The 22,793-nt window shown below is 38.8% G+C and overlaps 1 protein-coding gene across 2 annotated transcripts; it reads right to left on the reverse strand.

Moving 5' to 3' along the window:
• Positions 1-668: 668 nt before the first annotated feature.
• Positions 669-21,436, reverse strand: LOC122082140 (ALA-interacting subunit 1-like). Of its 2 annotated transcripts, XM_042649632.1 has the most exons (9): positions 21,248-21,436; positions 21,052-21,138; positions 19,069-19,127; positions 18,904-18,978; positions 18,584-18,700; positions 18,385-18,455; positions 9,684-9,984; positions 9,241-9,530; positions 669-1,073 (listed from the first exon to the last, which is right to left on the reverse strand). In XM_042649632.1, exons 2-9 carry the CDS (start codon positions 21,125-21,127, stop codon positions 1,013-1,015), a joined length of 1,050 nt encoding a protein of 349 aa, XP_042505566.1. In that variant the 5' UTR covers positions 21,128-21,138; positions 21,248-21,436; the 3' UTR covers positions 669-1,012. The 2 variants fall into 2 exon arrangements, with proteins under 2 accessions (XP_042505566.1, XP_042505560.1); XM_042649626.1 differs by lacking the exon at positions 21,248-21,436 and having other exon boundaries at positions 21,052-21,207.
• Positions 21,437-22,793: the final 1,357 nt, after the last annotated feature.

A 22,793-nucleotide genomic window follows, 5' to 3' on the forward strand; every position in this document is an offset into this window, starting at 1 on the left:
TAAAGTCTTCACAAAAATCACAAGCTCTACCAACAAAATCATCAGATAAACCAGTAATTGATACCCCTGCCAAGAGCATACATGGCAACAAAAAATGCTGCCCTAATTTGATCTCATGAGACTCACCTACAATCAAAAACTAAAAGTGTCTTTAACATCCTAAAACAATCAAATAATATATCATGAATATCCCAATCTAATTCATCTAAGTCATCCGATCGAAAAAGATTAATTAACAATACCCTTGGCATCCAAAACAGCCAAGCAGTTGCCAACGCAAAGCAGACTTAACTAAGCTTTTGGATCACACTCATAAACCAAGCAGGGGTGTGGGAGCCATCCCAGGATGCATCATGCATTCCAGGACCCTAGGCTGGAATGCATACAGGTTCCAAAACAACCATGAAACCACCTAAAGAGTAGTGCAAACTTAATAGATGACTGAAATTATTGCATCATTTTCAGGTGCATCCAGCTTTATTATATCTCAGCAGTTATTTGGATGCCAAAGTGATTTCCACATTACAGCTGACTTGCTTTGGAAAAATAGGAGAAAGATCATGTGGTACATGTCCCAAGAGCCAATAATATTGCATATTTGCAAAAAAAAAAAAAAAAAATGTATTGCATATTTCAGTATCTATTAAAAAACAAATTAACAAAAGATATTTGGAAAGGAAGAAACTTAAAAGTATTTAACATTACTTTGATTTAAATGTTCAGAAGAAAAAAAAAACATAAAATTAGGAACAATACATAGAACATGATGTCCAACATCTCAGCCTGGTTCCAAATTGGCCTTCATTAAGAGAAACTAGATACAACTGAAGCTCAAGTGTTTCCAACATATGGTATTTCTTTTATGTACACTCAGGTTTCAGTCTGGGACATACGATCGCAGTCTCTGCCTGATCAGACTGTTTAATGAAAGACCCTCACTCAAGGCCGGCTACTATGGCATGCAAGCATAGTGCTGCCCCACGAAATGAAAGCTGGAAGCAGGAAATCACCCTTAATTAAAATGCCCTGCTGGATTTCTGTTCCATGATAAGAAGGATGGATCCCCCAGCGGCCTGCAAAATAGCAACCTCAAGCTCAATAAATATACAAAAATGTTCTGTACAGAAGGATTTTACTTCCCATGAGAGGAGTATATATGGCACCCAAAAAAGTAGTATATATATTATAATATATTTACTTCAATTAATGTCTACAGCCAGTTATATAATATAAGTAATAATGATGACAGAACAGCTGCAATGTGGAAGGTATATAAGATATTGATACACCTCAAGATGCAATTTAAATATACTGAAATTGTCCACTGAACTTAACCTCACTTCTCTAAGATGGCTATAGACAGAACTAAGCAAGAAAAAAAAAGCCAACAGGCCAAAACCAGGCAAAAGAGAAAGGAGTAGAAAATTATTCTAAGAAAAATTGAGATAAGAAATGCCAATAGCATTTCATTATTACACTTGCACCAGGTCAAAGCAGGACAATTTTCCTAAGCCATAACAATATTCATCATATTCCTCTATACAGATCTGGTGATTCATAATACAAAAGAACCAGGACATGGGTGGGATCTATCAAATCGTGCATCCTGAACCATTCCCACCCACTGACTTTCCCTGTAATATGTAAACGCACACCCATAGGTGGATCAGGTGGTTCTTCCCATCTGATGCAGATCTACTTTCAAAATCATAGTGATACTCCCAGATTTTAAATCCAGCCACGTGTTTTCTTCACCTTTGAAAATGGCTCCACAACTTGATCCATATACCATCTATCTAGAAAGCTTCTTCAAAGTCCAAATCTTATTTTCAAAATCTCATGGCTTCTATCTTTTGTTATTGTTTGAGTCTATTTGGCCAGAATGGTTAAAAAAACTTGGGCAGCAGGGGCCAGGGGTTACAGCTATGTACATTTGCCCCTCCTAGATCCTGCAGTACTGGGAGCCTCAGGCACTGGGTTGCTCTTTTCAACTCCAGTCTTAACTGGTTGCTATTTCAGTTATTGGATCTGTTATGGACACCCAAATAGAGTTTGTGTATGGAAGTTTCCTTCTCTGTTTAGGTTTCCTCTCTTAGAGTCATATTTGTAATGGGTTGCTCCCATTGCAACATGCACATGGAGAATTCCTAAAGTCCAGTTGTTTCTTTCCTTGTTTAATATTTAGTTCTCTTAGGATACTCCAAATTTGCGTGTGTCTAGATGAGTTTATGTTTAGTTTAAAAATTTTGTTTTGCTTTCTTTTTCAAGTTCAATGTACCAGGCATAGCCTCTGCTCATGGTAAGGGTAGTTGTGTGTCGCTCATCGATCGTTTCTACTTCTTACGCTCTTATTCAACCGTCAATGCTCGTCTGAGTTTACTCATGATCGTTTGTTCTGGGTTAGGTGACCTGTGGGTCTAAAGGAGTTAGATTTAGTTTTAAATTTTGTTTTGCTTTCTTTTTCAAGTTCAATGTATTGGGCATAGCCTCCCATCGATTTGATTAACGGAATTGATTTAGTTCAATATACCGAGCATAGCTCCTCTCTCATTCTGAAATTTTATTCTTCATCATTCTCTCTCTTTCCCACCACCAGTAGATTCATCTCCATCAATCTACATCAACTTGTTATCCAAGCCAAACCTGGCGATAGATACTATCGATCCTATCCTCTTGTTTTTTGTCTACCAACAACTTCAAGTCATGCAAGAGAACTTGTGAAAGCTTAAAGCGAATTTTGAGGAGACTTTGTGATCATTTACAGAATTTAAGAGCCAATCGCTGCTCATATCCGGCCGTATGGACACTTACTTCAACAAACTGATCTAAATTGTTGAGTACTCAATTCGTGGAAGAGCCAGAATACGAGTTGATTGAGGAATCTCTTGAGACAAAGGTACTCAAGCTGAGCCCTTGATTGTAATTTCAGATGAATTGATCAAAGAACCAACTGAAAATAAAGTAGTAGAGAATATTATGTTAAAGAGGAGCAAACCGAGATCATCCCAATAGGGTTTGAACATGTGAAATTTGTTCTTCCACAACAAATCTTCAATGTCAAAATCCTAACACTCACTATTGTTGATCATGTTGCTCATAAGAATCAGTATATCATCATCAAGTTAATGTGGCTGATTGTGGATGCCAAACGAGTGGTGATGATTCTCTATGTTGAGTCCCGACTGATTCTGTGAGGGGGTGAATCAGTGTACCAAATTCTTTTTTCTGACTGTGCACTTGACGGCAACCAATCTAACACTGCAGCAATCATATACACATTCAAATGCAAACTCAACCTCTTGTCATAGGCATTTCCAAGTATGTACACCCATCTTGCAACCAACACACACTCCAAAAGTAGTATAGTAAATACAAAGAAGCCACATGCACAACACACCTATTTTTCGAGGTTCCACAATAAACCTTTGTCTCCGGAGTAGTGCTTTATAAAGAGTACCCATAAAGGCTTCATACATACTCAATACACTTTTAACTGCAGTTGCAGTAGTGAGCAGCCACACCCAGATTTTTCCTTGCATATAACTGAGAGGGCACTTAGTGCCAATACAAACTGTCAGTTTCCCCAGCATAGAACTAGGATGTTGCATTAACGGAAATGTTTAGGTTGTACTAACTACCAAGGAACACATGCCCTTGTGTCTAGATGAAACTAGACACCACAGTACAAAGATAATAGGCTTATAGTGATGCCATACAATTTTCCATAAGCTAGAATAGTTTTACAGCACACCTTCACTATCTCTTAAGCTAGAATAGTTTTACAGCACACCTTCACTATCTCTTAAGCTAGATACAATACTCAGATAGCATATGAAAACAAAGAAAATTTGGAACAAGCTTGCAACCCTATCTAAGATGTCCAGAGATGTCCCTGAGATGATCTTTGTTCACTAGAACCTTCAACTTCACCTCAAATGTGTGAACATGACTTTTCAAGTGTACACAGTAGCTTTGGGGACAACTCAATCAACCCTGCTTGTCTCTTCTTCTTCAATGCACAAGAGGACAGCAAAACCCCTTCTTTCTTCACTTTTCTGTCCCTTTTTCTTTTGCTTTCAATGCAGCAACACAAACACACACCCACTTAGCAAGACCTCCATTGATGGAGACAATATCACTCACTTGAGATAGATGGGAGCATTAAACACACTCAAAGTGATGGAGGGATCTTCTCCTCTCTTTTTCTCTTGTAGGTTTTCTTTCTTTTTTTTCTTCTTATAAGAGAGAGAATGACAATGAGCCCTAAAACTCACTTAAATACCCCCACGAATGACCCAGTCCCAAACTTGGTCCAACTATTCAGTTTGAACCTGAAACCAATCTGGTAGACTAACCTTTCCTCATTCCGGAGGGCATAACTTATTCTATATAACTCCAATTGAGCTGACTCTTGTCTCAATTGAACATAGACTCAAAAATCACAACGTTGCTAGAAATAGCCTTCCTCCAATTCTGCCCAGAAGGTGCTCAAATTTGGCTTGAAGCCATATGAACCAAACCAATCATGAGTTGACAGTGTACTTGAATGTGGACGACCTACTCGAACTCACAGAGTCACCGTTGACTGTCAATGCTGGGAAGATTGTACCTCTTCCATAGAAATAGCCATATCTTCCTTATTTGAGCTCCAATTGACCCAATTATTTTTGCTACGTACAGAAGACTCGAAGGGCTACAATTTTCATGAGGACACCTCCAACCCAGGTACAGTGCATGGATCCCAAAAATGGGCTTGAACCTGAATGATGTGTAGGACCCTGCCTTTTCAGCCTACACATTGTCCTAAAGAACATGCTATAACTTGTTACTCCAATATCGGATCGACATGATTCTAGTTGTGTTGGTGATGTAAGACTAGGTCACATAGGATCCCAGTCCCGGGCAGGATCTAAAATTCTGGCTGAATAGGGAGAACACATCTAGCCGAGGGTGGGAACTTCAACTGGTCTTGAAAAGTGGGTCGAGTACTCCTTTGGTGTCCTTTGTTAAACCCTTAAAAGGTCCTTGTAATCAGATCCCAGAATTGGAAGATCTGAGGACAGGTTCTCAACTAGGAAAGTAAGGATGGTACTCAAGAACAGCAGCTAGAGGACTCCAATGGCCACCAAGCTTGGATCAAGTGGTCCTCTTGGAGGCTAGAATAAAGCCTCAGAAAGGGTTGATTGATCAGGATTCAGGTGTGGGAGATGTGGCCAAATCGACGAAGCTTCAAAACCCTGACAATGTCTACAATCGATTTTGATCTCCTCGGTTGTGCTTGAACTGATCTGTAGGCTGAACTTCAGGTCTGCAAATAACTCTCAACTACTCTCTCTCACAAAGGCTAAAACAGAAAATAATAAAAAAGAAAAGAAAAATCGATGGAGGGTTGAGAAGGGAGAAGAAGAACTAGTGAATGGGCATCTCACCTAGGGCATCTCACCCAACTGCATCCCACAGCACAACAGCATAAGCCATCTTTTTTTTTTTTTTCATTGATAAATTCGTACTCAATGTTGTCCCTCCTTACAAACTTATATAGAAGACTCAAAACTGACTCAAACACTAAAAAAGAAATGCATAACCCAATCCTTAACTAATTGGGAAACATAAACTTACTAGGAAACTGAAATAACAAAGGAAATAGACTCAAAACAGGACCCTAACTATTCTAATGAATTAAATCCCATTTTTCTACTTTTACCCATATTTTAGGCTCATTAAAGTGGCCCATTACAAAGACGACCAATGGGATCAAAGGCCCAACACATACATAACCCAACCTAAGGCTTATTTGCAACAAAATAAGCCCATTAAGTGACTTATCTACATCAATTTGCCCTCTCTTAGAAAAAAATTGTCCTCGAATTTTGCAAAGTGTGAGGGTGATTATAGCATGATGCACGTCTCTCTTCAGGCCATAGAAAAATTCAGGTAGCCCTTTGATAATAAGGATGCAGTCTAGAATGTGAGGAGCTCGATCTTCAAGATACTTTAATGGGATGACGAACTCCACATGCTCAACTTCAACAACCTCAAATGTATCCATGGGATCATCCACATGAATGCCTTCAACCACTGTGTTCTTGACCTCCACAATTTCAATCTCAAGCTCCTTAGGATCTTCCTCTTAGTTGTTCACAATCATCACAATTGTTGTAGGGTTAAGTTCCACAGTCTCAATCTCATTGTCCATTGTGGCAACCTTGTTCCTTTCGATTTCTTCCACATGAATCTCATTGATGGGAACATCAATGACTAGCTCTTCCTTAACAATAGGAATTGTTGGAATTTCTTCCACACTAACCTCAACTTCAGGTTTAGATGTTTTGATTGGAGGTGTCTTCTCTTGTTGCTCCTTTGCACATTTTTTCACAAGAGTGCCCAAGTGGTTTACCAATTGTTTCTGACTCTTGTAACATGTGGGTGTCTTTTGGAGACCTGTAGATGTATTATGATGGGAATCTTACGGTGGGAAGAGCCTTCTTTGGATATATGCAAGGAGGTATTGTGTCACTAACTCGTACTTCATCTCTTCCCAAGTCCTAGGCTCATGTCCTCGAACCCAGAGTCGCTTTTTATGGACTCTCCACCATTCTCCAACACAACCAATCAACCGGGAGCAAACAAATCGAAGCTTTCGTGTCTCTGTCAAGCTATAGTAGTCAAAATATTCATCCAGAGAATCTAGCAAATCAAGTACGTAGCATGTATCCCTTTGTCCAGCAAAGTAACTAACTTCTAGAACCATCTTCGGTTAATAATGTAGAACTAGAATCACAAGTGATTATAATCCCAGGCAGGATCTAAAATTATGGCTGAATAGAGAAGATGTCCTCCGATAGGCTTGATTCTAGCTCTCAAACACTCTCACAACAAACAAATAAAAGAAAAACAAGAAAAGAAAGAGAATTAGATGGAGGGTTGAGAAGGGGGGAGAAGAACTAGTGAATGGGCATCTCACCCTCTGGTTTAGGCATCTCACCTAGGGCATCTCACCCAACTGCATCCCACAGCACAACAGCATAAGCTATCTTTTTTTTTTTTCATTAATAAATCCGTGTTCAATGTTGTAGCCCCTTATAAACCTATATAGAAGACTCAAAACTAAGACTCAAAACTAACTCAAACACTAAAAAGGAAAGGCCTAACCCAATCCTTAACTAATTGGAAAACCTAAACTGACTAGAAAATTGAAATAACAAAAGAAATAAACTTAAAACAGGACTCTAACTAAACTAATGAATTAAATCTCATTTTCCTACTTTCTATCCATATTTTTAAGCCCATTAAAATGATTCATTACAAAGAAAACCCATGGGATCAAAAGCCCAACACATACATAACCCAACCTAAGGCTTATTTGCAACAAAATAAGCCCATTAAGTGACTTATCTACATCAATGGGGCCTTCACTCGCTGCCATAAATAAACTGAGCTGCACCATGCGAGCTCCTTGGCCTGATTTGCATTTGAGCATAAGCTCGGCCCTAGCCTTGCAAGGTACCAAATGCCATAGATCTTGCTGCCTCGTAAGCTACCCTTTGGCCTTGCAACCTTGAGCCCATGCTTAACATGCACCACCTCACCAAAAATAAAATCCGCAACTCTACCGCTTCTAACACACCAGTTGAGACCCACATCACCTTAAAATGCATGTGAACTCGAACTTGGACATAACATGAACACTTGTGCCATATCAGAGCAGCTGAGCAAAGACAACCATAACTCTCTCGTCTGAACTTAGATCTAGATGATTCCAACTGTGTTGAATCCATGACTCCGACCTCTATCATTCCCCATAAGAGCCAGTCTTCAAAATCAGCCATGTGAAATAAATAAAATGCCTCTGAACCTTGAACTGGCCATAACTTTCTCGTTAAAAGTTGGTTCGAGGCAATTCCGGATGCGTTGGAAACTCACGACAAGCACCACTACCACATCCACTGCACTCATGCAATCTCTGACCCACATCTGAGCTATGCCATGTCATCAAAGTGACTGCATGCTGCCACATCATCACATCTAGCCACCTCATAACTGACATGTGGCCAAGGTTGCCAACAAGGACAAACTATATGCAACATATCTCATTCTACAAAACTTGAGGGTGAGTTTTTTTCAAACAAGGATGAAATAATGGTTTGCCATGGTTTTGGTTTTTGGTCTGGTTTCGTTCGAACCATCGTTGATGGTTCAGATCTGGTTCTTCTAGAAACCAGATGTCGTGGAGCTGTTTGGAGACTTTTTTCTATGGCTTACAGTTATAGGTTTGCTGAATTTCAGGAAAGGTTATTAGCTCACAGTTCATGGGGGCTAGTTGAAAGTCTTTTACAGCTTGCTTCCAAATTTTCAGGAATCAACTCTCCAGGATAAATCGTGGAGTCTAAATTTAGGATTTATTTATTTATTTTAATAGAGTTTGCGTAAGGAAGGTAGTTTCCTTCACTATTTGGGTTTCCTTTCTTAGAGTCATATTTGTAGTGGGTTGCTACCATTACAGCGTGCATATGGAGAATCCTAGAATCCAGCAGTTTCTTTCTTTATTTAATATATTAGTTGTTTTCGGACACTCCAAATTAGCTTGCGGCTAGAGGAGTTAGATTTAGTTTTGAATTCTGTTTTGCTTTCTTTTTCCAGTTCTATTTAATAATGTACAGGGCATAGCCCTCCCTACGATTTGTTTAGTGGAATTGATATAGTTGTTTGAAATTGAAATTATTGCCTCTCCTTTCACATCCCCACCCCCAATTCTGAAATTTTGTTCTTCTCATCCACATTGTCTTTTGCTTTCCCACCACCACAAGATCCATCTCAATCAATCTGCATCACGAAACCTTGAAAACTGCAAGCTTAACATCCACCTCTAATCATATAATTTTTTTTTTGGGGGGGGGGGGCGGGGTAAAGACATTATTTCCAAATTAAAAATACCTAAAATGGGTTATCTGCATGTCCAGTTTATAGTTGGTATATCAACGTCAGAAATAACACACCACAAAAATAAAACTGATTTGTAATGCTTTGGATTAGCAATATTTTATCACCAAAGAGACAAAAGAGAAGAAAGCATTAGCTGTTAAACTGAATGTATCTTTTCCATCATTCTTCGAGAGAATAGAGTGTTTACTCTTATTTTAACCAATTTCTATGCCAAATGAAAAACTTGAGATTGAATGTAAGGTCAAAAGTCAAAAAAAGAACATGGAACCATAAAGAAGAAATGAGGAAGTCACTCACCTTGGCCTAATCACATACATAAGTATGAAGCTTATTGCCAAGAACAAGCACATTCCACCGACCATAAGATATGCTATGCCCAGGAAATCATTTTTCCCTCCTATCCAACTGGTAGTTGAAATAACTAGTTTCTTTTTGCCCCCAAAACCGTAGGTGTTATAGTTATTCTGTATTACCACCGTTATCTTTTCATCGGCTTCAAGGTCAACCTCTATCTTCCCATAGAGCTTTCTGAAAGTTGGCAGTGCCGCTGTTCGCATCCAAACCATAAGATCCTCTTGCTCACTCAACTGTCATCAAAACAATAACAATTAAAAGAGAGAGAGAGAGAGAGAGAGGGGGGGGGGAAACTAACAGGAGTTCGAAAGGAAGCGAATGATGATTTTTCTTTTTTTTAGGAACCTGGCATAACAGGCAAAGTTTTAGATTAATATGGAACTTACAGGTTTGCTTGAATCAAGTTTACCACCCCCAATCAAGCCTCCACTCTGAAAGTTTTTAGGGAAGACATCAGACCCAAACTTACTTTCCTTATCACTTTTCCAGGCAATATTTTTCTTGCTGACTTCTAAGGCCTTTTTATTTACAGAAAACCCATATGTGTCATTGAACAAGCTCCATGCAATAAGCCCGCAAGGAACAATTGCAGACCCATTTCCTGTGGTGGCTTCAGGAGCACAAGTACTTGTTTCACTCGCATATGCTTTACTCCTCAGTTGTTTGTCACTTCTGCTTTTAACATATCTGGAAAAATAAAATGGAAGTAGAACCATCCACCAGCCCAGAGGAAATGTTCAGGTTTTTCCAGAAATATGATGTTAGCAAGTAAATATGTTATCCAAACAGCCAACACAGAAAGAATCGTCTACTGGACCAGAGAGGGTCGGGATATTCTGAAGACAGCATCCACACAAGCCATACATATAGGCTATAGCCACATAACCCTAACAAATCCAGAGAGAGCATATTTATGCTTAAAGTGGATAAAATGATATGAATATGGCACCCACTTTGAAACATCCAGGTATATAGCCAGGCCCAGTAGTTTGTTTGAATGAAAGCCATCTTAACATGGCTTATGTTGACCTTAAAGAGAACTGTTATTAAGTTGTTTTTCAGTCTTTCTTAGGACTAATCCGACTAGCTGGTAAGAGTTTCTGTATTTGATGAGCAATATATAAAACTTTGAAATCATAGTGTGAATTCTGGGGCACTCCCAAGTTCTCTCAATTAAAGGTCTAGGATGTCCTGCAGAGAATAAACAGAAGCCGAGGGGGAAAAGAAGCTGCAAGCAATAATTAAACTTGGAAAAAGGTATAAGTAAGAGGGCGGACCTTGGTGCAATGGTTACATTGCTCCATTGCGACCTAGTGGTCGTTGGGTCGAGTCGGGAAACAGTCTCTCCAAAAAGCTGGGGTAATGCTGCATACATTATGACCCTCCCTAGACCCCGCAGTGGTGGTAGCCCGGTGCACTGGGAATGCCCTTTTTAAAAAGGTATAAGTAGTTCCAAGCAATACCAAAAATAAAAAAATATTTGGAAGTAAAAAAATTTCATGAGCTTCTTGATTGGATGATCCAGACTGTCCAAAGCTAGATCCCCCGGTAGATTGAACATTAGTAACTATACCTATCCACAACCACCCCCGTAATTCATGTGAAAACTGCAGATCATATGATCTGGGGTGGAATGTTTATGATATGCAAATCCTATATTTGAGCCTTGTGGTTTGCAAATTATGGGACAACTCTATAAGAGAGTAGAAATTTTTCTTGGAAGAACTTGAAATAAGACCCCATGTTCATGTGAAAGCACTAGGACCAACTCAGCTAGGCATGGTTTTCATTACACTTCTCCCTTTTTTCTGAGGAAACATCATAAATGTTAAGAAGTCATTATTTGTTCATATTACATATATGCAGGAACATACATGCATCTGCTCCAAATGTGCACCATATTTTTGAAGCTTCCCAGATTTGTGCTCCATAGAAACCTTGCTCCACACTCCCGTTCTCCATGGTCTATCTACTTAGGATTGGCTATATAAATTTCATACTGCCTCGAAAAATTCTCACTATCTGGAACATTTAAGAAGGTACATTTCAAGGAGAACCATGTCTCTTCTTTTAAGGCATGTCATCCAATATTCTTAAAGAAGTCAACCTATACAAAAGAGATATTCCAGACTGAGCCCTTGATCATAAAGTAGATTGGCAAAACAAAAATCCACTTATGGAGTTTATTGGAATAACTTATAGCTACTGGTGAGGACCCAAAAGAAAATTCTCACCTCACAGTGCCATTTAAGAGGGGGGATTCTGACACGTAAGAAGATCATGCAATATTCTTGCACGAAGAGAAAGGTAAAATTATTTCACCCGGGCTCCATCTCACCCACCTGTTGGCTAGAAAAGCCACATACCATACATAATGAAAGCGCAAACAAATGCAGAAGCAATAACAGAAAACATAAAAAATAATAATAATAATAATAATTATTATTATTATTATTATTATTATTACCATCAAATGTTACACCCTGATTGCTATATATATATATATATAACACTTGCATATCTGTTGCTGATTTTATTCCTACAGTCCCTGCCCTGTTCAGATTTTTTCCAATCTCCACCTAACAGTAGTCATCAAACACCATCAACAACTTTTACACTGAAGAGATAATATTTCTAGAACATCCCAAAACCCCATGAATTGTAATCGATAGCCAAGATTTATTTTACTATTCTATTTTGAAAGTAATCATTGTTGTTATAGGTAAAAAATAAATTAAACACAAACGAAAGTATACAAATCCATTATACCTAGCAGTAACCACACAAAAACACCTAATAATGTTGTTAAAGTTTATATGCGACTACCTACAACAACTCAGCATTATCCCAACTAAATGGGGTCGGCTACATAAATCCTTACCCCCCAATCACTATTAGAGGTCTTACTTGATACATGGCCTAAGCTATGCATGTCTTCCCTCACCACTTCTCCCAGAGTCATTTTTGGTCTACCCCTGGCTCTTTTAACACAATCTGAATCAAATCACTCCTCTATATTAGAGATCTAAAGGCCTCCGTTGAGCATGGTCATGCCACCTCAAACAACTTTCTCGTAGTTTATCATGTATCAGAGCTACTCCCAAATCAGCTCTAATTTGATCATTCTTCACATTATCTTTCCTAGTTTTTTCACGCATCCATCTCAACATCCTCATCTCGGCTACACTGAGTTTATCCATATGATGCTTCTTAACAGCCCAACATTCTGCACTATGCATCATTAATGCGACCACCTATGCTTCAATTTTGACCCAGAAATACAAGTTTTTTTCTTTAAGTTCAGCATTGAAATATTCATAGTTTATACTATTACATTAAATCTTGCATCATTATATACAAATCTCCAAAGTAATTTTGTTACCCAGAAAATCACAGGACAATCACAAGTTATACCATTCCATTCTAGATTTCTAGCATCATTATATACAAATCTCACAAGTAACGTTGTTGCCCTGAAAATTGCTGGACAGAGTGTTGACCAAAATCTTTAAGATAACACAAGTAATTCCAGCAGCTCTGCAGGCACTGAATTTATCTAGAAGCCAATAACTATGCTTATGCACAAGGTGCCTTTATCTAGGCGCTAAACTCTAAAACCGATAGGGGCCGATAGGGGAATTTTGGGTCTCATCGGCTCCCATATTTCTGTGATGTGGATTTTCTTATAATTGGACAATGGGGGTACTATTATCTTTTACTTTTAGCATTATTTTAATATAAGTAAAGGACTAAAACCTGCGATCAACCTAGTCTGGTAAGATCGCAGGTCTCTTCTCATCTTTTGGGAGTCTCCTTCAGTTGTACCACTCTCTTCTCTCTTCTCTTCTTCTTCTTTTCTCTCTTTCTTTTTCTTTTGGTTTGATTACAAGGTATCTGGGATTGTAACATGGTATTAGAGCCTCTGTAATCAAATCAAGATTTTCAACATCCTCCCTGCTGATCTCGGTTTTGTGCTGAAATCTTCTGGTATGCAGCCACCTATTTCCGCATCTACTATGGATTAAATCACATGGAGTGATTTATTTGGTGTATGGACCATGCTCTATTGGTACTATGCTAAAGATTTCAGAACTTGAACCGCAGCCATCTTCTTGTTTCCTTTATCGAATCTGGGTCTCTTGGGTGAAAGCCAAATATCCAGTCGTTGTGGTTCAGGTTGGTTTGCTATTTTCTTAGTATTTTTGGGTGAAAGCCAGATATCGACGACTCTATTTGTGGGTGAAGTATTTTTGGGTGCAAGCCAGATATCGGTGACTTTATTTTTTGTTCTCATGGTTGAGACCAAGTCTACTACCTCTGTGACTACTGCATCTGCCTCGGACAATGTCAATGTCCAAATTACTTCTATTAAGCTCAAGGGAAGCTCGAATTACCTACTTTGGGCTCAATCTGAGAAGGTTTACCTTATGGCCAAGGATAAACTTAAGTATACTACTTCTGATTCTCCTTCATCATCTGACAAGGGTTATGATGAATGGATGAAGGAGAATGCTTTGATTTTAATCTGGTTGTGGAACAGTATGTAACCAGATGTCGCTACCAATGTCATGTTTCACTCTACTGCAAGGGGAGTATGGGACGATTTGAAAGAAACTTACTCTCAAGAAAAGAACATGACCTGTATCTATGATATTTATGAGAAGTTTCAGTTTTGCCAGTCTAACAGATCTCTTTCAGAGTATTATAGTACTTTCAGGGGAATGGTTGAAGAACTTAATGTTTTCTAGCCCTTGACCACAGACATTGACAAATTGAAAGCTCAGCGGAATGAGTTTTTCGTTTCCAAATTTTTTGCTGGCTTGAATAATGATTTGAAGGCAGTGAAGGGCCATTTACTTACAGGCAATACTATTCCTACTCTAAATGACACTTATTCGGGACTGCAACGTATCACTTCATCAACTAAATCTGATCAGTCTTCCAAAGACAATTCTGCCTTCCTTGCCAACCGTGGACGTGGACGTGGTCACGATCGTGGGGGAGATCATGGATTAGCTGGTCGAGGTTCTAGTGGATAGCCTTTTGATCGTGCAGCCCGCCAGTGCACTTATTGCGGAAAGCCCAACCATACTATAGAGACGTGCTGGGCAAAGCATGGAAAGCCAGAGTGGACAACCCAGTTAGCCAATCATGCAGTGTCAGATGATGGTACTGACACAGTGTCTTCCGTTGATACTAAACTGAGACCTTCAGGAGATTCATCTACCAGTCTACGTGATGACATCAATCAGTTGCTCCGACGCTTGCACACTTTCGAGGCATCCTCTAATACATCCATTGGTAATGGTGGGTCTACATCCACTGCCACCTTAGCTCATACAGGTACCTCAGCCCTTCTTACCACTACCTCTACCCCCTGGATCATTGATTCAGGTGCTTCTGCCCATATGACTGGTAAGTCATCACTTTTTAAAACCTTTTCTTCTAATACCAATTCTACATCTGTTATTCTTTCCAACGGTGCTTCTACATCAGTTCTCGGTCATGGTACTATATCACCCACATCCTCACTGAATTTATCTTTTGTGTTACATGTTCCACAATTCCCATTAAGTCTTCTTTCTGTGAGCCAGTTAACTAGCTCATTAAATTACTCAGTAACCTTCTTTCCCTCTTACTGTGTTTTTCGAGATCTTCATACGAGAAAGACGATTGGTGGAGGGAATGAAAAAGATGGTTTATATTATCTCAAATGTCGTTCTCATACTTCTGTTGTTGCTACTACTGTTGGGGATGTGACTCCTTTCCAATGGCACTGTCGTTTAGGACATTTATCTTTAGCTAGGTTGAAACTTTTATTTCCTAGTTTTAATTCTGTGATTAGGTTAGAATGTGAGGCCTATAAGTTGGGAAAACATCACCGTATGTCCTTCCCATCTCGCTCTGTGTCTCGTAGTCCGTCTTTATTTTCCTTAGTCCATTCTGATGTATGGGGTCCTTGCAGAGTTAGTAATAGATTTGGTTTTCGTTATTTTGTGCCTTTTTGTGGATGATCATTCTCGCCTTAAATGGCTTTACATGTTAAAGGACAGATCTGAATTTTTATCTGTGTTTCAGCAATTCTATAATGAAATAAAAACTCAGTTTGGCATTTTGATTAAGAGTTTTTGTTCTGATAATGCTTTAGAATATGCTCAAACTGATATTTCTGATTTTTGTGCCAACCGTGGGATGATACACCAAACCAGTTGCGCCTATACCCCACAGCAAAATAGGGTAGCAGAGCGCAAGAACCGGCATCTACTCGAGGTTGCCCATGCTATTATGATTCATATGCATGTTCCTAAGCATTTTTGGTGTGATGGGGTTTTAACTGCATGTCACTTGATTAATTGCATGTTATCCTCAATGCTTTCAAATAGGTCCCCTTATTCTATTATGTTTCCTATTTTGCCAAGTTTTCTTGTTCCTCCCCGAGTCTTTGGTTGTGTGTGTTTTGTCCATAATCTGCATGTGCAAGTAAATAAACCGTCTCCTAGGTCTACTAAGTGCAATTTTTTGGGTTATTCACGTACTCAGAAAGGGTATAAGTGCTATGACCCCATTACTCACAGGAACTTTGTTAGTGCCAATGTGACCTTCTTTGAAGGCACATCATTCTTTTCTCCTCAGGTGTCCCAGTCTGGTATGGAGTGGACTTCTCCATCTCCTTCACCCATTCCATCTCTCATACCCTTCCCTGATGTGCCCAGTGCCAGTGACTCACCTCCTCTATAGGTTTATCAGCGCAGGAAGAAGGTTGGACAGCCGAGTGGAGAAACCAATACTCCAAATGATTCACTTCCTCCACTACCGTCTTTCTTTGGTGAAGCTCCTCCTCCTCCGCCTGATGACTCACCAATTGCTCAAAGGAAAGGTATACGTTCTTGCACTCAAAAATCTATGGTTGTGTATCATATTGATAACTTTGTTTTCTTATCTCATCTTCCCTCTCCCATCCATGGTCTTGCCTCATCACTTTCTACTGACCCTATTCCTCGCACCCATAATGATGCCCTAACTATTCCTGGATGGAAAGCTACTATGGATGTAGAAATGGATGCTCTCTTAAGTCGTGGTACTTGGAGTCTAGTAGATTTACCTCCTGGTAAGGATTTGGTGAAGTGTCGCTGGGTGTACACTGTTAAGTATCACTCTGATGGCTCTGTTGAGCGGTTGAAAGCCCGTCTGGTTGCCAAGGGATATACTCAGGCATATGGAGTTGATTATTTTGAGACCTTCTCCCCGGTTGCTAGACTGAACTCTGTTCGTCTACTTATTTCTCTTGCTATCAACTTTGATTGGCCCTTGTTTCAGTTGGACATCAAGAATGCCTTCTTGTATGGTGATCTACAAGAAGAGGTGTATATAGAGCAACCTCCTGGTTATGTAGCTCAGGGGGAGAATAAAGGTCGTGTGCATCACTTATATAAGGCTATTTATGGATTTAAACAATCCCCTCGAGCATGGTTTGACAAGTTCAGTGCTACCATAGTTACTTGTGGATTTTCTCAGTGTTATTCTGATCATTTTGTCTTTGTTCGTCACAGAGGTGATAAACTAGTTGTCTTGATAGTTTATGTTGATGATATTATTCTTACTAGTAATGATAAGGCAGGAATTTCTGAAGTGAAAGCTTATCTACAGCAACACTTTCAGACAAAAGTCTTGGGCCAACTTCACTATTTTTTTAGGATTTAGGTGATCCGATGTAAGAGAGGGATCAGTCTGTCTCAAAGGAAATACGTGCTGGACCTTTTATCTGATACTGGCATGCTTGCATCCAAACCTATTGATATCCCTATGGATCCTCACCAAAAGTTAGATGTTAATGATGGTGAACCTCTTCAAGATGTGCATCAGTACAGGAGTTTGATTGGCAAGCTGATTTATCTTACTGTAACACATTCTGACATCTCCTATGTTATTGGAGTTCTCAGTTAGTTCATGCAGTCTCCTCATAAAGCAAATTGGGATGCTACTGTCCGTGTTTTTCGTTATCTAAAGGGTGCTCCTGGAAAAGGGTTGATCTATAGTCCTAATCAGCATATGGAACTAGTTGGTTATTCTGATGCTAATTGGGCCAGCTCTGTTAATGATCGGAGATCTACTACTGGTTATTGTATATTTGTTGGAGGTAATCTGGTTATATGGCGTAGCAAGAAGCAGACTACCATTGCCCGATCTAATACAGAAGCAGAATACAGAGCTATGGCTCATACCGTTGCTGAGTTAATGTGGCTACAGTCTTTACTCTTGGAGTTGGGATTTCCAGTGACCAAGCCTATGCAGATGTATTGTGACAACCAAGCTGCGGTGTACATTGCTAGTAATCCAGTCTTCCATGAGAGGACCAAGCACATAGAGGTGAACGGCCACTTTGTTCGTGATGCTGTTCTGAAGAAGCTAATTGAGACTCCTTTTGTTCCTTCATCAGATCAGTTGGCTAATATGTTCACTAAGTCATTGTTTGCTCCTAGTTTTCGTAATGGTTGTACCAAGCTGAGCATGGGTGATGTGTATGCTCCAGCTTGAGGGGGAGTGTTGAGTTTAGCGCCTAGCGCTAACTCTAAAACCGATAGGGGTATTTTGGGTCCCATTGGCTCCTATATTTCTGTCATGTGGCTTTTATTGTAATTGAGCAATGGGGGTACTATTATCTTTTACTTTAAGCATTATTTTAATATAAGTAAAGGACTAAAATCTGCGATCAACCTATTCTGGTAAGATCGCATGTCTCTTCTCATCTTTTGGGAGTCTCCTTTGGTTTTACCTCTCTCTTCTCTCTTCACTTATTCTTCTTTTCTCTCTTTCTTTTTCTTTTGGTTTGATTACAAGGTATCTGGGATTGTAATAATCTGCTTAGAGCTAACCTGTTTGTCTACAACCATCATCACGACCAAAAGAAAAAACATGAAAGGGGAGGAAGATAAGAGGAAGGGGATGAGTAGGAAGCATTGGAGAGAACCATCTTTAGGAAGAATAAAATAACTTAAGCTCACCCAAGGTGCTTCAATGAAACATGTACAAGCATAATTTCTATGACCATGTAAATAATAATTTCTAAGACCATGTAAGTTAGAATACCTGCGATGATTCTGGTAGAAGTTATCGAGCTGGTAATAAACATATACAGGACTTTTCATGAGCTTTGGAACCTGAAAGAATACAGTTAACCTTTTGTTGATCAAAAGTTTGAGTAGGCTGGAATTAGGAAACATATTATAAAATAAAACTAAAATTACTGATTTCCCAGCGATCCTAAGAACTGAAGGTATGAACTCACAGTCAAAGTCCTTGAACAGGTCTTGTTAGTTTTACTGCTTTGTATAAATGCAACCATATCCTCACTATACTTCGCTGGTATGCAGTCTTCATCATACCGATCCACAATTTCCACAACCTACATGAGAAATAAATTGTTACTGTTAAGAATTACAAGTTATGAACCACAGGGGTATTTCTGTAATGTTCTTTTCTTATTTAAGGATGTGTAAATACACATAAGGGTCTTTCTTGTAACTCTTAACAGTTACCTTCAAATGCAAGATCAACATTTTACAGGGTACAAGATGCAATTCCATAGAAAGAATAGAATAATCTTACACGCTCTGATGCAAATAAAGACACAAGCCCAATTGGGATAAAGATAATCCCGATAAATATGAATGTCGTTATGACCTGAAACCAACCAAGGTAGATTAGAAGGGCATAAACCAAGCTAGAGTGAATAGAGTCTAGCAAACAATTATTCATTCATCTAGAACTGACCCATCCCGGTGTTAAAATAGGCTTGCAAGCAGGAAGTTCTTGCTGTGTAAACCTAGAATCTGTGAGAACGAAACATCAAAAATCAGCTAGAGCAGGATTGCCTCATTAAAATATGCAGCAAAAACTGGAGGTTCATCTAGATTCTCGAAAGCAACATCAAAAATCAACTAGAGCGAGATTGCCTCATTGAAATATGCAGCAAAAACTGGAGGTTCATCTAATCAATAAAGCAACTAGCACAAATGATTCATCTACAAGAGCATGGCAGGGGGGAGGGAAACTTGAGCTAATTGAGAACAAAGCATCAAAAAGTGCTGACATGAAGTCTTAAAAATATAAAATACCTCAGTTACCAAAATCTTATCTTGTAGAACCAGAAAAAAATATATATTATTACGCTGCTAAAGTAAATATTTGCACTTGGACTTGGAATAAGAATAAAGAAGGCACGTCTACAACAACAACAACAGCGTGAGGAGGCAACTTTCCATTAGATATCCAAGTATGGCTAGAAATGGTGAAAATAAAATCCTCCTTACTGATTTCCACTGTCATGGACTTCTCCAAATTTGCCATGAGCACAAATATCTCTTTCGAGCAACAAAAGATATTTAAACTCATAGTTAAACTCCATCATAGCTTCATGGAACACAACACAGTATTATACTGAGACTGGACTCAAGATTCCCCAAAGCAAAGTGAATAAGAAATAAGATTCAGTTGCCCTCCACCCTCTCCCCCCCCCCCCAAAAACAAAATAAAAACCTTATTAACCAGAAAGAATTCCTTCAAGACACTATTAATGAGAATGATGAGAATTAAGGAATAATGAAAGAGTTTCAACCCATAATCCGCATCCTCAGCCTAATACCAAACCCCTTTTGCTCCAATACACAATCCAAGACATCCCATTACACATTATTCTAAGCTTTCTCAGATCCAGCTTGACATCTGTACATTTCTTATTGCATTAATTGGTATCCTCCGATTTATTTGCCGCTCACATCCCATCTAGAATTTGTCAATCTTAACAGAACTACTGGTTACAGAGGGAAATGGAGCCTAGCACCTCTCTAATTCTTCTCAGTAAGACTTCAGCAATGACATTATAGATGCTAGTCACCATAAAAACACAATCTCTCATAGTCTCATCATAGTCATGTTTAGTCTCAAGAACAAGGAACTTGAAACAATATAAAACAAACATCACTCCAGTCTATTTCTAGGTCTTCCTCTTCTAACCAGTTGGGCAATTGTGTCCACAATGATTCTTTGAGCAGAACGACAGGGCCATTTGAGTTGGGAGCGTGATTCAGTGAGCGGTTACGACTCATCAATTGGCCATCTTTCTTGGAGTTCTCCAACCTTAGTTTGGTTTTGCCTGTCTATTAACCTCTCTTCATCTCCCGGAGGCATCGAACAAGACAGTTCTCTTAAGGTTGGCTACAGAGAAGATGGAAAATAGAAACAATATAGAATTCTGTCATATAAATTTCCAAAATAATAACTGCCCAAAGGATCAGTCATTTTTCTATTCCCAATATCTATTAACCTTTCTAAATTATCCTAAGCAAAATGCTACCATCATCTGTGATAATGTTAGAAAAGTGACACGGGAAACAGAATTCTTAGCATCTTTCACAATAAAATGCAACAGTAATAACACCACCCACATCCCCCCACCAAAAGAAAAAAAAAAAACCTATATCTATTCAAGAAAATCAAATATTCCTTTAAATGCAAGACACTGAAGAAAAATAGGCGAAACCTTCTACCACTGAAGCCAATTAACACACTTCATCACATCATAACAACTTGTTCACTAACCCTAGAATTATTAAAAAAAAAAAAAACCCATTAAAAGGAAGAACGAAACTCGCAATGGGCATTAGTTTCTACATGCAACTACAGAATAATTCGAAAAATTATTAAAAAGAAACTAAATAAATAAACGAAGAAAGGATGTGTTGGAGATAAATTCACATTGAGGTTTCTTGGAATTCCTCTTCGTAGCACCATCATCTCCTCCTCCGGAGCTCGTAGCTCCTTTGGAAGTCATATCGACAAGATCTGGAAGAGCACAAACACAACTTCCGTTCAAAATTGGAAGAATGAAATAAAATTACCAAAAAAAAAATGAAGAAAAAAACCGAATCAGATAAGAACCAGAGAAAATTACCTTTTTTATCTTTCTTTTTTTTTCTCTCCTTCTTTTTGTTCCTTTTTTCTTTTTCTTTTTCTCTTTCTTTTTCTTTTTTTTTTTTTTCTTTTTAAATGGCTGTTATTTCAGATACAGAACTAAATATGGCAGAGGCAAATAAAGGCCAACCTCTCTCTCTCTCTGTCTGAAATTTAAAAGCGAAACAGTAAGGTTTGCATTTATAAAAAATTTCCTTTCAGGAAAATGCTCTCTTTTTTTCTTTCTTCTGTTTTTTCCTTTCTCTGTTTTTGGTAAATGGAAAGTGCTCTATTTTATATAACGGTCTTAACAACAATGAAAAAGAAAAGGTTATTTTTAGGGTTTGGGTGTAAATGTAAGTGGGATGGGATTGGGATTGGGCTTGCGCTTGGGCTTGGGCTAGGGTTGAAAACTAGCCCATCCAAATCAGGTTTTTTGGAGGAGCAAGTAGTGGATCTGGCAGGATTCCATTAATGCCCTTCTGCCAATACATGCCCATCATATCATATGGCTACATGGCAAGTCAAGTAGTAGGGCTTAAATCTGAGGAACAAATAAGCTAGGCTATAATAAGTTTCTTAGTCATGTGCCAATTTTAGGTGTAATCTGATTTGACCATGTGTCTGTAAAAACAATTAATTGAGAATAATTTTTAAATATAAAGAGAAAATAGTAAAAAATTAACATGTGAACTACAATCTCAATTTATATCGACCAAAGTTTAGTTCTAACAAACTTTTTAGGGAAATTTACTTGGACACCCCTTGTACTATGGCCAGATTGTTTGAGACTCCACTCCTTACTACTTTACTCTCGTCATCCCACCTCTACAACCTCCCAATCCCAAGGTCCCTTACAACTAATGTCATATCTCCAGTCTCAGCCCTACCCAACCCATCCCCCCCCCATCTACTCCCTACATTTACGTTCTCTCACCCCTTTGTCCCTAATAACATCGCCTCTACCCTCCACAGCCTCCCACTCCCTCACCCCCATCCCCTACTTCATCTGCTTGCCCCCACCCCTTTGTTGACCCATTAATCTCCCTCCCCTTCTTACATTAACCTTACATCTCCCCTTCTTCCTCAAGATCACCCTGAGTAATTATTTTGTGTTTGCCAGGATTGTAGAAGAAGAAGAAGATAAGTGTGAGGGCATTTCATGTTCAAAGAAGAAAGAAGAAGATGAGGGTAGTGGGAAGGGGAATAAAATAAATATTTGGGGCAAAATTGTCAAAAATAGTATGTTGATGAGGAAAAAACATTGCTTTGTGTAGTTTTGAAACATGCATCTTTCTTTTGGGTGTTATAGTAAAGCCAAATATTGAGTAGGTAGATTGATAAAACCGAATCCAATTTTGAGTAATGTTGTAATATCCCCAAGCTTTAATCAATTCCCCACACTTTTTTTTTTTTCGAAAGGCTATCAAGTCGTGAATGGGACTCACATCAAATCACTGAGCACCACTAGTTGGCCATGCACTCATGTTCCATCATCACACATCATCAAAACTTTTGTTTTTTTTAATCTAATACCCTACTAACGA

The sequence above is a fragment of the Macadamia integrifolia genome, chromosome 1 (genome assembly GCF_013358625.1).
Source record: "Macadamia integrifolia cultivar HAES 741 chromosome 1, SCU_Mint_v3, whole genome shotgun sequence".
NCBI classification, from domain to species: Eukaryota; Viridiplantae; Streptophyta; class Magnoliopsida; order Proteales; family Proteaceae; genus Macadamia; species Macadamia integrifolia.